Source organism: Trichosurus vulpecula, chromosome 8 (assembly GCF_011100635.1).
Source record: "Trichosurus vulpecula isolate mTriVul1 chromosome 8, mTriVul1.pri, whole genome shotgun sequence".
In the NCBI taxonomy this organism is placed as follows: domain Eukaryota; kingdom Metazoa; phylum Chordata; class Mammalia; order Diprotodontia; family Phalangeridae; genus Trichosurus; species Trichosurus vulpecula.
Genome location: NC_050580.1, coordinates 139,214,052 through 139,230,507, shown reverse-complemented (window position 1 = coordinate 139,230,507; position 16,456 = coordinate 139,214,052). Strand labels below are relative to the sequence as shown.

At 39.9% G+C, this 16,456-nt stretch overlaps 1 protein-coding gene across 2 annotated transcripts in view; it reads right to left on the bottom strand.

Moving 5' to 3' along the window:
• Nucleotides 1-846: 846 nt before the first annotated feature.
• Nucleotides 847-16,456, bottom strand: part of LRRK1 (leucine rich repeat kinase 1) — a 159,468-nt gene continuing 143,858 nt past the window's right edge. The window contains exons 30-35 of one of the 2 annotated variants that reach the window (XM_036735425.1): nucleotides 15,229-15,346; nucleotides 14,438-14,554; nucleotides 11,755-12,602; nucleotides 11,177-11,278; nucleotides 6,786-6,827; nucleotides 2,219-2,277 (exon numbers count right to left, since the gene is read on the bottom strand). In XM_036735425.1, coding sequence (XP_036591320.1) covers nucleotides 6,800-6,827; nucleotides 11,177-11,278; nucleotides 11,755-12,602; nucleotides 14,438-14,554; nucleotides 15,229-15,346 — 1,213 coding nt within the window. In that variant the 3' untranslated portion in view covers nucleotides 2,219-2,277; nucleotides 6,786-6,799. Of the gene's footprint in view, nucleotides 2,278-6,785; nucleotides 6,828-11,176; nucleotides 11,279-11,754; nucleotides 12,603-14,437; nucleotides 14,555-15,228; nucleotides 15,347-16,456 lie in introns of both variants that reach the window. The other variant, XM_036735424.1, reaches the window with a different exon arrangement.

The following is a 16,456-nucleotide window of genomic DNA, read 5'->3' as shown; positions in this document are numbered from 1 at the left end:
GCTCCCTGATCATTCATGTCTTTAGGTAGAACTCCTTTCCTTCCTCACTGGATTTCTGTTTGTTTTTGCCCTAGAACACTATAAAACTTTCCTAGTGAAATCCACAGAAGTTTAAAAGAGGAACAATGTGAACTAAAACAACAACAAACCATACTGCCCAGACTGTGACATACACCTAGATCTAAATTTCACTGAGTTCGTAAGTCAAAATATTTGTCTTAGGTGCTGCAGATGGAAAATAACTTAAGCCTTGAAATGACTAGTGGAAGAAGATTGGTCTGGATCACATTTGGGAAATTGTGCAGTGTTTTCAATTATCCTAAACTTCTAGATGCCACCAAAGACCATTTCTTGATCACCAGTATGCTCCCAATGATGCAATATGGCTGTGGATCAGGGAATCACAATCTTGGAAAGATAAGGCCAAAATATTCCAAAGGGCATTGGAACTATGGAAGCCTCAAGGCTCCTGCTTTCCTTTGCAACTGACAACGGTCTTCTGGAGGTAATGTTCCTGACTTTTCTTTTTAAAAATCTGACTTGGAAGAATAAGTTTAGACATAGGAATTTTCATTTAGGAAATAGGGAAGAGGGAGGCAATATGGTACACCAATGAGGGAAATATTTTGGAGTAAGCAGAAGTCTAATTGTCCTACTCAGAGGACACCACCTACAGAGAGCTAGCTTTGAAGATCAGGGAGTAAATATGGAGGAAGTATATTTCAGTGACATAAACAAGCAAGGACTCTGTGTAGTATAAGATATAATTATCCCAAGCTGTCAACAAAAGATTATGAGCCATTACCTCATTTTAAGTAGTCTGTTTATTTTCAAATAAATGAAATTGCCCCATGTCAAATCTTATTTTATTTTATTTTTTTAAGTCAACAGTTGAACCAAAGCATAACTCTCCCATTTCACTTTCTGGTTCTGTGTCAAGCAGCCTGGAATGATGAAACTGAGTTAATATATATTATATATATATGCATATAATATATAGTTCCTTCATTAAAAAAGTTATGTAATATACACATGAATTCTCTGTGAACTAATTTACATTTTACACTCTACTGTACATGCATGCAGCACATTTTAATGTAAATGTAGTATTGTGCAACCCAGAAAAATGTGAATTCATAACCAAAGGGCTAAGAGAGATATTAATTTTTAAAAATAACAAACAGGATTATGTACATACTGAGCTTTTATATTCCATCTGTGTTCAAGTTTGCTTTTAAAAAATATAAACACGTAAGACTATTTTGAAATGCCACTGATCATTACTTCTTCCTTTTGTTAACTGGAAAAGCATCAGGAACCTTGCAAACACTGAAATCATTTGCCCTCTGGATGACATTTCCTCTTTGCTTCTTAGCCACACGATTTAAAGATGTTCGTTCATACCCCAGGACTGGACAATGTTGGTCACCAAGAGTTCATCTGGGGGTTTATCACAGTGATATTTTCTGCATTATTCAACCTCATATAAATCAATGAATTTTGGCCAACCCTAGGAACCTGCCTTTGGGGATGGCAGAAATCTTGTACCAGCTTTTGAGCCTTGGAATCATGGAAGGAAGGAGACAGGGGTCACTCCCATCATGTTCAGGCTAGCCCTCTTAGCTAAGAAGGCATAGTGTAATTACAACCATGACTTAGGGCATGGGAAGAAATATAAAATGGGGGCAGGGAAAGGGTACTGCTCCATCATCATTCTAAAAGTCCAAGAACTCTTGTTCAGAATCTGGATATCCTCTTCTTTGTGTGGATAGAGAAGGGAAAAGGAGAAAGAAGTCTAAAGGACTGGTGAGAGTATGAACAGGTTCTCACCAGGCTTTTTTGCTGGAGAATGAAGAATGAAAGGCAGAAAAAAAAGAAAGTATCCAAATGACTTTATATTCAAGAAACCCCCCCCCCACCCCCAACACACTGCACAGCAGGTAACTTCTCAGTAGTTCTTAGCAGCAAAATATGAAGAAAGAAAGAAAAGTCCCTCTTCTGGGTACATGGAGCTCTCCAGGTTACACTGAAGGGTGTCAGTTGAATATTCCTTGGTCTGTTCATCCCTCAGAGACCATTAGACTTAAATTCCATAAGAATTACCTTCTTTTTCGCATACCAGCTTCAAGCCTTCCCAGTTCTTCATAGGATTGGTAGAAAATGTCAAACTCCCTGGCCCCCCAGCCTCTCCAGACAGCCAGGCACCATTCCATGTTTTCCTGTTCAAAGCAGCACACAACCGTGTCCTTTGCTACAACAGCAGCTTCAACCAGCTTCCTGGGGAATCAAAGGATAGGCCTTGAGAATGGAGTTAGAACTCGTCTAAGAAAACATACAGCACTGGGGAGGAGGCTGCAGACAGAAGCTTCATTTTACAGTATTTTGTATAGATGTTTAGAGAGAAATACTGAAAAGGTGAACAGTTCCAGCATTATAACCTTGCATAACCAATGTGTTTGAAATAGATATAAATACACACACACACATATATATCATTGTGTGTATATATACATATATCTCATTGCATATATACACATATAATTATATAATATATACACACGATATACTTTAAACTAGCTCCTAGAGCAAAACTACCTCCTTAAATGTATGTATGTATACATATTATATATATTTTCCATATGTAATAAAATAATATACATTTTCTATATATATATATATATATATATATACATATGGGAAGTTGGGGGTACAGTGTTTAGAGTGCTGGGCCTGGAGTCAGGAAAACTCATCTTCCTGAGTTTAAATCTGGTCTCAGACATTTGTTAGCTATGTGACCTGGGCAAATCATTTAACTCTGTTTGCTTCAGTTTCCTCATCTGTAAAATTAGCTAGAGAAGGAAACAGCAAACCACTCCAGTATCTTTGCCAAGGAAACCCCAAATGAGGTCAAGAAGAGTTGGACACCACTAAAACAACTAAACAGCAACAAAATATATACATAAATATTTAAATAAATGTGTGTGTGCGTGTGCGTGTGCATGTATGCCTAAGTGCTCTGTAATAGTATAGAGCTGGGGTCAAGAGAGACAATTTTACTTTATGGTTTTTATTCATAATGGACTAAATCTTGGTAATTTCAGAGAGGTGAGTTAGAATGGGCATTTTCTTTAAGCCAGTCAAGATCTCCAAAGCAATGGGCCAATACCATCAATCAATACCAATGATTCTCTGTTGATGAATTAGCAAATTTTAAATCCCAGGCTGACTCCCTTCTGCCAAGCGAAACACTTTTAGATCTCTTATCCTTGTCCTCAGGGATGGAAGTAGATGATATTTTTATGATATGATATATGACATTTTTCATATATAAAACATGTGTATATGTAAGGCATATATTTTCTATATAAATTATATAGAAAACATAATATATATAGTATATATTCACACACACATGTATAAGTGTATACAGATATACATGTAGGCATACAGATATTGAACTAAAAAAAAACCAAAGTGAAGATTTATGGCAACCCTGTGTCATGCAAGTCTGGGTGCCATTTTTCCAGCAGTATATGTTCTGTGTCACATTTTGGTAATTCTCACAATATTCCAAGCTTTTTCATTATTATGATATCTGTTATGGTGATCTGTGATCAGTGATCTTTGACGTTACTATTGGAATTGTTTTGGGGTGCCACGAACTATGCCTATATAAGCAGCGAACTTAATTGACTTACGTTGTGTATGTTCTGACTGCTCCACCTACCAGTTCTTCCCCCCATCTCTCTTGCTCTCCTTGGACCTCCCTATCCCCTGAGACATAACAATATTGAAATTAGGCCAGTTAACAACCCTACAATGGCTTCTAAGCATTCAAGTGAAAAGAACAGTCAACTGATGTGGCAAACTTTATTGTTGTCTTATTTTAAGAAATTGCTACAGCCACCCCAACCTTCAGCAATCATGACCCTGATCAGTCAGCAAACATCGAGATTGTGGCAAACCCGTCCACCAGCAAAAAGATTATGACTTGATGAAGGCTCAAATGATGGTTAACATCTTTTAGCAATCAGTATTTTTAGTTAAGGCATATACATTTTTTAGATGTAATACTACTGCATGCTTAATAGACTACAGTATAGTATAAATATAGCTTTTTTATGTATTAGGAAACTAAAAAATTCATGTGGCTTGCTTTATTGTGGTGGTCTGGAATCAAAGCCACAATATCTCTGAGGTATGCCTCTCTATATTAGAATATACATATTGGATTAGATCCATGATTTCATCTGTATATGGAGCTTCAGGTGAAAAACTCTACCAACACAGATTGGCACATTCTTTGCACTTTCAGTCTCAGAGAGTTGCCCAGGGCATCAAGAGGTTAAATGACTTCTTCAGAATCATAGAGCCAGTTTGGGTCAGAGACAGAACTTCAACCTGCATTTTCATAGCTCTACATCCCCTGGATGCTGCTTCTTGCAAGACAATATGAAAACTTGCCTAAGCCACATATAAATCTACTACTGAAAGTTATGATACAGTTTGGAGGTAAATGTAAATGACTTTGGGATTTTGCCTGGTTTTGGATTAATATGTCAACATTTTCCTCCATTGTGCAGCTGACTGCCAGAAAGGAGCAGGGTGAAATAAAAAGAGGCAAGAGACTTGGGTTTAAGTCTTACTGTTACTTAATAGCTGTCTGACCTTGACCCTCAGTTTTGTCATATGAAAAAATGAAGAGGTTGAGCAAGATGATCTCTAAAGACCTTTCCAGTTCTAAATAATGGTGATCCTCCTTCTGAGAATGGTGTCAGGAGGGCTAAAGCTCATAGTGTCATGAGACTGGTGAGGAAATAAAAAATGGCAGATATCATTTGTTAGCAGGGAAAAGAGGAGGATCAAAGAAGGGAGAAGAGGCACGCTACTTGGGATAAATAGGACAAAAACAACTGATGTCAGAGAGAAGAAAGACCTACTCAATTTATCTTGCTTCTCCTTTTTCTGCTGAGAATTATTTTTGTACTGGAAAGAATAAATAAGTGAGGAGATAGTAAGAGAACAACTTTGATGAGTCCAAGTCACCAGGCATAGGTGAATTACATCCTAGGATCCACAAAGAACTGGCAGATGTGGTTGCTGAGTCACCATCAGTAATCTTTGAAAGACTGTGTAAAATGAGAGAGGCTTAGAGAATGCCAAATATCCCAAAGAATTGAAGAGAACAGGACCTATAAACTGTAGACCAGTGAGTTTTTCTTTGATTACTGACAAAATTCTGGAATGTGTTTTTAAAAAGAAGGTTTGATAACAGTTAGAAAAGGAAGTGGAGATCACAGAGCAAGCACAAGAGCAGGTCATGGCAGTCGAATCTTCTTTGCCATTTTAACAGAGTAACCAGACTGGTGGATCAGAAGAATGTGGTAGATATAGTTTTACCTAAGTTTTAGTGAAGCATTTGACAGTCTTTCATGCTATTCTTGTGGGAAAGGTGTGGAGAGCGGAGCTAATATTCATAGTTAGCATTTATATGGTGCTTTAAGGTTTGCAAAGCATTTTCCCTATTTTAATTCACAGCAATCACTGAGTCAAATCCAATAAGATGAATTTTTTTAAGGACTGGACCTGTGATGTAATTGGTCTAGGGACCTACCTGGTAGGTAAGAAATTTCCTTTACCAATTCAGATCAGCACCTGCCCTGCAACTTATAGCTTTAAAGAATTTTCTGATGCACTTAGGGTGAGAAGGGCAACCTGTTGATTGGGCAAAAAAAATCTTTATACCAACTATCTCTGATAAGGGTCTGATATCCAAGATAAAAAGAGAAAAGTATATAAGACCAAGATTCATTCCCCAATAAACAGTAAGAGGATTTGAATAAACAGTTCTCAAAAGAAAAATTTCAGACTATTAGCAAACATGAAAAATTTTCCAAATCATAAATATTGTTAAATGCAGATCAAGACAACTCTGAGGTTTCACTTTATACCTAGCAAGTTGGAAAAAAAGGACGAAAATCCCTAATGCTGAATCAGCTGCAGAAGGACAGATACACTAATACACTGCTGATAAAACTATGTATTGGTCCAAACACTTTGGAAAGCAGTTTGGAATTATGTTTTTAAAAAATGATTAAAATGCACATTTACACTACTTAACCCAGAGCCCACTACAAGGTGAACACTCCAAGAAAATTAAAGACAGAAAGGCGCCATATTCATAAAAATATTTATAGCAGCACTTTTTGTAGTAGCAAAAATTGGGAAAAAAAGTTGATTGAGGAATCCCTAAGTAAACTGAGATACACAAATGTATTAGAATATTACTGTGCTATAAAAAGAGGAATATTAAGAATTCAGAGAAGCCTAGGGACAGTTATATGAAGTGATGCATCATGAAATAAGCAGAACCAGAAAAAAACCACTATACATAAAGACCCCGACAAAGTAAATAGAAAGAACAAAAAAAGGTGAAAGTGACTGCTGGGTAATTAAAATGGCCAGGTTGACCCTGCAGAAGAGATGAGGAAATATATGACCCTTCCTTTTTTTGTAGGTATGATGGTTATGGATGTAGAATACTGCATATGCTGACAGATTTGGTTGTGGTATTGATTCATCTTGCCAACTTTTTTTTAAACTTTCTCTTTAAAGAAAATTAAATAAAAAATTTTAAGACAAACATTTTATTTTCCCCCATGATTTCTTTTTGATTCTTTGTTATGTGGGATGGGTTACTAGGTACAGGAGGAGGGAAGGACATATTTGGAAATGAAGGTTAAGTAAAAAGAAAAGACATAAATGCCAGGAAATTGTATTCTTACACTCTGTATCACTGTCATCCCTGGCTTCTACTAACACTTCTCCTGTTAATGAGAAATAGGCAACATCACAACAAAATAATGGTAGCTCTTTAGAGTACATTGTAGTGTTTTGCTTAAGAAGTCCATTTGCTACATGAACCTTTATATACTCTCTACGATTGATTCACATTTTCAAGAATAAGAATAGCTTTTTTGTTAAAAAAACAAAACAAAACAAACTTCATTGTTTCTTATAGCAGTTGCTCTCAAGCTGAATTTTTTTTTTTGTTAGAGATCAGTAAGTATTTATTAAGCACCTACTATGTGACTAGGTGAGGCAGCTAGATGGCTCAGTGGATAGAGCACTGAATCTGGAACCAGGAAGACCTGAGTTCAAATCTGACCTCAGACACTTATTAGCTGTGTGACTTTAGGTAAGTCACTTAATCTCTGTTTGCTTTAATCCACCAGAGAAGGAGACTGCAAACTACTTCAGTATCTTTGCCAAGAAAACCCCATGGAAAGTATGTCCACAAGGTCATGAAGAATTGGACACGACTGAACACACGTGCAAGGCACTATGTTAGAAACTGGGGATACAAATATAATTAATAAAACTATCCCTCTTGTCAAGGAGATTACCTTCTAGTGAAGGGAGCAAGGGTGTGTGTAATGTGTGTGTGTGTATATAATACAAATAAAGAAAACAAAAACAAATATATACAAAGCAATATAACAGTTTGAGAGGGAAGGCACTAGCTGCTGAGGAGATCAGGAAAAAACTTCAAATAGAAGATGATGCTTGAATTGTGGTTGCTTTTTTTGAGAAATTGGGGTTAAGTGACTTGATCAGGGTCACACAGCTAGTAAATATCTGAGGCTGAATTTGAACTCAGGTCCTCCTGACTCCAAGACTTGAATTATTTCTTGAAGGAAGAGATGGATTCTCTTAGGCAGAGGTGAAATGAAAGTACATTCCCATCATGAGAGACAGTCAGCCCAAAGGCATGCAGACGGGAGATGGAGTACCACGTGTGAGGAGCACACAGAAGGCCAGTTTGGCTGGATCACAAAGAGCTGGAGGAGGCTCCTAGAATAATCTAGGCAAGAGGTATGAGGGGATGAATTAAGGTGGTAACCATGTGAGATGACAGGAGTTGGACTTGGGGGATGCTATAGTGGGAGAAAGAGCAAGCTTCGACAACTGATTGACTATGTGAACTGAGAGTGAGGACTCAAGGATAACATTAAGGTTAGGAACCCCAGAGATTGGAAGAGCAGTGGTGCCTTCAACAAACAAAAATTAGGAGGAGTCCATTTTTGGGGAAAGACAATGAAATCTGTTTTGAACATACTGGGTTTGAGATTTCCCTAGGACATTTAGTTTAAAAATGTCCAATAATTGGCAGAGGGTGATGTGGAATTGAAGTTTTGAATTGAGATGATAATTAAACCAACAGGAGTTGATTAAGTCACCAACAGAGTGTAGAGAGAAAATAGTAGGGAGATCTCTGACAGGATCTTGGTAATACCCACTGTTGCAGGGGATGGTCTGAATAATAAAACAGGAAAGGAGACAGCACAGTGATTGGACAGGTAGACAGAGAACCAGGAGACAGCAGTGTCATAAAGGTCCAGAGAGGAGAGAGCAGTCAAGTGCAACCAATAGATGGAGAAGGATGAATACTAAAAAAAGACCATCAGATTCAGCAATTAAGAGGTCATTTGAAATGAGGAAAGGAAGTCGAGATAGTAACAATTGAGATACTTTTTCTTGGAGTTTGGCTGAGAAAGAAAGGATGTAGAACTAGGAAAATAATAAGGTGTTGGTAGGATTAAGTGAACGTATTTAAGGATGAGGCAAACATGGGCATGTTTGAAAGTAGAGGGAAAGAAGCAGTACATAGAGAGGTTGAAGGTAAAGAGACAGAGACAGAGTTAATGAGGGTGCAATCTTCTGGGATATGATCAAGGGAACACATGGCGGTTGGCCTTAGCAAGGAGGGGGAGCATCTCATGGGTCAGATACTATGGGAAAAGAAAAGAGAGGGGGGGATGATGTCAAGAGATATTGAAAGGAAGAGAAGGAGAGAAGAGGTAGCACATGTCAAATGATTTGGTTTTCTCAAGAAAGTAAGGAGTGAAATCCTCAGCTGAGAGAGAGTAGAAAGGGGGACATATTGAAGGTTTAAGGAAAGGAAAGTTTGGAAAAAGTTTTTTTGTGTGGGGAGGGTGACAGAGATTAAATTAAGGAAGAATAAAAAGGTTGCCTTATGACAGCAGGCACAGTTATACAGATTAAAATTACAATTCCTGGTTTGAATATGGATTCTTGAACTCCATGCCTTCCTGCATAATTTGGCCCATAGTTAGGGAACCACTAAACTAGGTAATTATTTTTATTAGAGATCCATTGGTCTGTCCTCAGTTAGAACTGATCTAAAAGGGCTAATGTCAAGGCAACCCACCCCCTTTTCCTAATTTGAGAGAATAAAATTGGAAACATGATGGACTCAGGAGCACATCTCTTATTTCTTAAATATAATCATTTACAAAACAAGGGTCATTAGCTAAAGAGTGACTCATCCTGGAAAGCTCCATGCGGGTGAGTGCCAGAGGTTGATTCACTGCAGACATTTCCTTTGTCATCATTCTGCTCTGAGAGAAATAAGTGAAATAGGACTTTCCCCCATCTCTGTGCTTCAGGAGAAACGAAAACCAATGGACCCTCCAGAAGAAGGTGAATTAATGTAATGTGGAAGTGACCCAAAACATATACAAAGTAGAATTTGGGGACTTTTCATACAAATAATTTATTACTTGAGACTTGGTAGCTGAAGTGAAGAGATGTAAACATTCCAGGGTGTTTGAGTACTCAGGAGTTGCAGCCCAGACCATAATTAGTCATGCTCTGCCTCAGCCTATACATTTTCCCAGCCTTGCATATAACGTCCTGGACAAACTGTTCTTGCTCCTGCTTTATTCTCACAGTGGAGCCATGCATTTCTGGTGGAAACAGCTGGCAGCAGAAGTACAAGTCACAGAAGGAAGCCAGAAAGGGGCAGCACCCCTTCCTGCAGTAACTGGGTATCTCTGTAGGCAGCGGTGGATCTTGGGATCATAGATTTAGAACTGGAAAGGACCCAAGGGACCATCAAGCAGAACCACCCCTCCTCTTTACAGATGAGGATTCTGAAGTAGGAGGTTTTGGGGTAGGGGGAAGAAGGAGGCAGAAATGAGAAGGGCCACTTGAACTGCATGGATAATTGCTTCAGCTCCCAACTTAACACTGATCCTGGAGACTCGGCCCCAGTGGGTTGTTCACTATGACCTTCACTGGGCACACAGGAAATGGGCTGAACTAACAACTGAGTCACACATTAGATGGTTACTAAATGGCTAAAAGCTTCTTAGCACTGTCCTATGCTATGGTGCTATGGCCAGGATCACTCCTTTTTAGGGATATTAGTAGATGATTAAAAAAAGAAACATCATATGCTGCAAACTGGTGGATGATGGAAGGAAGGGAGGGAGGGAGGAAGGAAGTTAAGGAAGGAAGGAGGAAGGAGAAAGGAAGGAAGGAAGGAGGAAGGAAGGGAGGGAAGGAAGGAGGAAGGAAGGGAGGGAAGGAGGAAGGAAGGAGGAAGAAAGGAAGGAGGAAGGAAGGAGGGAAAGAGGAAAGGAAGGAAGGAGGAAGAAAGGAGGGAGGAAGGAGGGAGGAAGGAAGGGAGGGAAGGAAGGAGAAAGGAAGGAGGAAGGAAGGGAGGGAAGGAGGAAGAAAAGAAGGAAGGAGGAAGAAAGGAAGGAGGAAGGAAGGAAGGAAGGAAGGAGGGAGGAAGGAAGGAAGAAGGAAAGAGGGAAGGAAGGAAGGAGGAAGAAGGAAGGAAGTAAGCTTTTATCAAATGCCTACAATGTGCCAGCTATGCATTTTACAACATCTCCTTAGATCCTTACAACAAACCTGGGAGGGAGAAGTTATTGTGATTCCTCATTTCACAGTTGAGGAAGCTGAGGCAGACACGGGGTGGCGGGGGTGGGGGGAGAGAAGGGTCACATAGCTAGTAAGTGTCTGAGGTTAGATATGAACTTGGCTCTTCTTTATTCTAGGCCCATTGTTCTATTCATTGTGCTGCCCAGCAGCCTCATGATTCTTATTTACAGAAGACAAGAAGGGGAAAAGTGCTTTCTGAATCTTGGGATTTGGAGCTAGAAGGGACCACTGAATCTAGCTCCCTTATCATTTGCTCAGTGTCATACAGATAATAAACAGGAGAGTCACACTTGAACCCAGGCCTTCTGACTACAAATGTAGTGTAGAGAAACCTCAGTAAACCAAAATGCTAAAACGTTTAGTGCGTTGGGTTTCTTTTGTGTATTTTAACATTCAAGAGGCGTTTCTAATTCAGCCTTACCCATGTGGGGCTAGTTCTCTAGCCTTTAATACAGCTATCACTCTACCCCGCTGGGTACCAGATTCCTTCTCCAGTCCAATGACGATAACATCTCCTCCTTGCCTAAGAAACAGAAAGTGGGAAGAATTTTACTCACATTAGTAATCTCCAGGGTAAATTGATACAGTCAGCGGAAAAGCATTTGCAACACATATATAGTTTCAGCTAATGTATTAAATTACTGAGATGGCATGACAGAGAAATGGTAGAACAGAACTTCCCCAAAAGGAAATTTAATCACAATGAAATCACCTCTTTTACTGCATTGTATCTGATAGGGGCACTGGGCTTACTGCTGTTATTATTAGATTTGCCAGAGAGAAAAAAAAAGACTTAGAAGCAAAAAAAAATACTTGTTAACAGAGCTATTCTCTTCATCTTTCACTGAGAGTGGTTTTAAAAACTTGCCCTTCACTGTGGCCCCAAATGGAATAAAACTAAAAATGAAGAATTAGAGGGCAGATCTCCCCCTCATAGGTCAATAGGAGATTCCCCTTTTTTTTGTATACCATGTAAACCTATTTAATGGAACACTTTACCTGGGGATCCAAACGAGGTCTTTTACTGAGAGGATTTTCACTGCTTGTAGTTGTGTGGATGCTTCGCTGCTCATGAGAGGCCCATCCTTTTCAGATCCATCAGAGCAAAGGATGGGCTCATGAAATTTGTCCGAGTCTTCATAGTCAGCGTGAAAAGGCATGCCAGAAGAGCTAATGGGTGAACTTGGCAGACTCGAGAAAGACCTAGTAATTCTGTTGGGAGGGGAAGATGAATATGAGGACATGGAGCAATAATCCGTAAGAGAATCTTGGTGGTTTAATATCTGAGTTCCAAGTTCTTGGCTATAGATTATGCTCACATCAGCTATGCAGTCACTCTCAGGATGCTTCTGGCTGGCCAAACCAGCAGTGGAGAGCCCCAGAATGGGCTGCTCAACTAGAAATGTGTCTCTGAGTGGGCTGCAGTCCCCACAAAAGTACCGTGCGCATAGCTGATAGGTTGCAGAGAAGTACATCACCAAAGAGTTGTCTTTGTCATCCAGGCACCAGACCACTTCTTCACCATGGCACTCTGAGTTGCCCACTATTGATGTTATCACAGAAGGAGGAGAATAGGGATCTAATCGTCTATTTATTTCCAGTGTGGCACAGTCTATAATTAGGATACCAGGCCCGTTGCTGTACCAGACCTCAGATCCACTGTTAGCTATTTCCATGGCTTTTACGGGGTAAGGATTCTGTCGGGGATCATCATCGGTGATATTAAATTTGGATCTGTTTGCAGTATGGGAACACAGATAGGAGCAGTTATTATCCGGAATGCCCTGGATCACAGGAAACACTGCTACAAGTCCATCAGACATACCAGCCAACACAAGGTAGGAATTCTGTTGAAAGGAGAAACAAATCCACTCTCAGTGTTCTCTTTGAAATTCTCATCCAGTCTAATTTTACAACTTTCAATAAAAGGCTGCAGCATTATCCACATACAGATCTTAAGGACATCTATTCTCTCCTCCCACTCTCACGGCTCAAGCAAAGGTCATTTTCAGGGCCATGGACCTCCAAATTAGTTCCCTCTGTACATCCTCTTAATAAAATATTATATTATGCTGATCAAAAGGATTTTCCTCCCTGAAAAACTAAATTAAATACTAGAGATGATTAAATTGTGTCAGATCAGGCAATCAACACTGTCTTTCTTGTTCATCATTGGTTTTATACCATTTTACCCTTCATAGTGTAAGCAGGGCATGAGTTGACTTCTTAATTAAGATGGATGCCTTCTGAGCAGGCCAAGAATTTTGGCATGGAGTTGATTTCGAGGGTGACTTGGGGATGTATAGATAAACTCTTGTTCCCAACTCTCAGCAACATCTCAGTCAAGGGCTTAGTACACTCCTATACATTTTGTAGGGGTTTATATTTCTTAGCTACTAGGTCATAGAGATTTATTTAGCTACGAAAGCAGTATCGAGTTCTATGTCACCAGGCATAGGCCAAATAGACAATGCCAATGCCTAGCGTTTATCCCTTAACCCCAGAACCTAGCTCATAAACTGTCAGCCATTTTGGGTTTGGCACAGACCCTCTAAGTCCCAAACCATGGTGCTGAATATGATCTCCCTTTAAAAAAAACCTTTAGGTGGGAACCAGCTCAGGTTGGAAAACCCAGGACAAAACAGAAGTAGAAACCCATGTCCTTGTGCCAGTGAGGATGAAAGCATAGAAAGCCACCTCTCAACTGGATGTTAGAAGCTCTAAGGAGGTTTGACTCAAACTGTCAAAGTTAAAACAGTGACCTGACCTGCAGCTCAACAGCAAAGTCAATAAGCCCTTAGTAACTTTCTCAGAATTCATTTTCAGTATTTTAAGAAAACAGCCAAGGAAAACATGAAAATAAAACTGCATTTGAAGGCCCCAGGCCGTCAGCACTCCAGCTGTGGCAGCAACCACTGCCTTCCAGTGGGAACGTGTGCTGGGCAATCCACTTTGAGACATTCTGCTCCCAGGACAGGACAACGTCTCCCGAGGAGAGGCATTCATCAAGTCCAGGTAAGCCAACAACACAGACCACGCTTTATTACCTTGCCTTCATTCTGGAGGCTGCTCACTTGGCACAGAAGGGAGGGCTTTTGGCTGGCAGAAGACCTTAAATAACTCTTTGTTTCATGTTTTCTAGGTCTCTGATGCAAACTGTGTCCTGAATTGCTCAAATATCTAGCTCCTTTCTTTCTCTTGGGGGTAAGGTTGGAACTGAAATTTAAAGCTAATGTCAATGAAAATTCCGCCCCCCCCCACCCCATCAAATGGAAATGATTTGCTGCTATCAAGACAAGGGAATCAGCTGCTGCTATCATCAACTATGGGGACTGACATCTTCTCAGTTTAATAGAGAAATCAACCCTACTTTTATTTGGATAACACGCCTCACTTCTAGGAAGATTTGTACGTTCAGTGAAAAAAATTATTAGAAAACTACCTAGCACTTAGCATAGTGCCTGGCACATAGTAGGCGCTTAATAAAAATTTATCGATTGATACTCGGCACAATTAGCCTTCCAACCTGGAAAAAACACAAAACAGTTCACCAAACACCTTGATGTACATTTGCTCTATGAAAAGCAGGCTTTCTACACTGTCTTCAGTTTTGTCATCAGCCCCTGTTTAAGCACAATGGTTGATGACTTTTTCTGAACTTTCTTCATTTGTTCTTCCTTACCTTTTTCATAACAGGTACTGCCAGGAAACAAGTGACAACAGCTGGGGTATCTAATGCGTTTTGGGGGGCATTTAATGGGCACATACCCTTTAAACTGTATATGTAGATCTTCTGGTCCTGTGGACAAAAATGAAAAGTGGTGAAATTTGTAGCAATAAATTTAAATGGCGGGGGGTGAAGTCTGTTCAAATGGCTTTAGATGAAGAGTAATGAGGGGAATTTGATACGTCCAATTTTTCACTCTCCTATCATCAAGGTTACTGTTTTCTTAGCAATTTTCTCAGTTTTATTTAGGGCATAGCAGATTCGTGATCGAAGGTGCTGTAATGCATCGTCTGAAGTTCAGTCCCTCCCCTGTAGTACCCTGATTTCATTTCTTGCCTTGTATCCTTCTTCTTTCATTCCCAGCTTCTACTTCACTGATAATCACAGACAAATCATAGCCTCCAGATACACATTAGGGTGGTGAGGTGCAGATGGATTATCACCAGGCCAGCTATTGTACCAGATCCTCATGGTTCTAATTTCCAGCTTAAACAAGTAAGCCATGAGCTTGGGAACAGGTGTCTCTAACCTCAGGCTGGGAAACGGGCTCTGGAACCAATGTACCAGGGAGAAGGCAAATGTAGCGTTTGATTGACCTTTCTACAAATCCACTGTATGACTGCTCTTACCCCTCCCAGGACTAATTGACTATGCTAATGTCTTTAGTTTTATGATGTACACGAACAACAGGGCCGTGAAATGGCCATGCAGCCAGGGCATTCATGGTGGTGGGCAACAGTAATTACCTCAGTGGCGGTCCATAGTGCACTTTGAATTTTTAATTGACAGCTCAGCTTCATACCTAGGCAGCTCATTCTCTGTACTTCTATAATTCCTTTCTCAGTGTTTACCACAGTATAGTTCCTAAAATCAGAAAACAAAATTCTCATCACCGTAGAGTAGGGAGAAGTCTATCCCGCCTTTTGCCTCAAAAAAAAAAAGGCAAAAGGCAGTCCCCTGTCCTCAAAGAGCTTATAATCTAATGTATCCCAAATTTCCCATTTTCATTTAAGAAACCCAACCAGGTCTGCTCACGTTTAATGATGTTATCTCCTATTGCCCTAAGCCAGTAGTTCTTAACTATTTTTTTGTGTCATGGACCCCTTTGGCAGTCTGATGATGCCTCTCAACCCCCTTCTCAGAATAATGTCTTTAAAGGCATAAAATAAAATACAAAGGATTATGATGGACACCAAATACATTGAAATACAGTTATGAGAATTTTCTTTAAAAGTTCACAGACCTCACCTTAAGAATCCCTGACCTAAGCTATATCCAGTTCTCTGCTGCAGATGGAAGGAGGACCACCTCCAGTCATCCTGATCTAGCCATTGGACCCAGATGGCTCTGGAGGAGAAAGTGAAGCTGTTGACTTTGCACAGCCCTCCCTCACTCAAATGCAATTCACTTGCATGTCATGGCATCACCTCCCTTATGTCACAGTCTTCTTCAATAATGAAGGACAAACAACAACAACGGATGAAAGGAAATGAATGCCTACTATGCTTCAGGCACTGTGCTAGATGCTTCACAATTATTATCTCATTTGAGCCTTACAGTAATCCTGAGAGGTAGGTGCAAGTATTTATCTGATTGAGAAAACTGAGGCAGACAAGTTAAATGACTTACCTAGAGTCACACAGCTAGTAAGTGTCTGAGACTAGATTTGAACTTAATATCTTTCTGAACTGACTCCAGGTCTAGTGTTCTATCCACTGTACCATCTGGCTGGAGATGGGGAAAGCCAAAATAAGCAGAGTATCATTGTAGACTACAGCAAAGATGGCACTTTTTACATGGCCGTATGGATTCTTTTTTGGTGGGGGAGAGGGCTAGAATGACTAATTTTCCAATTAACCTTAAGGTATTCTCAATGCCCATCTAGTCAGATGCCCTCAATTTCACGAAAGGTACAAATCTGACAAAAGAGCCATAAAAAGAGGAAGCAGAATCAATTAAATTTGGTTTAAGCCT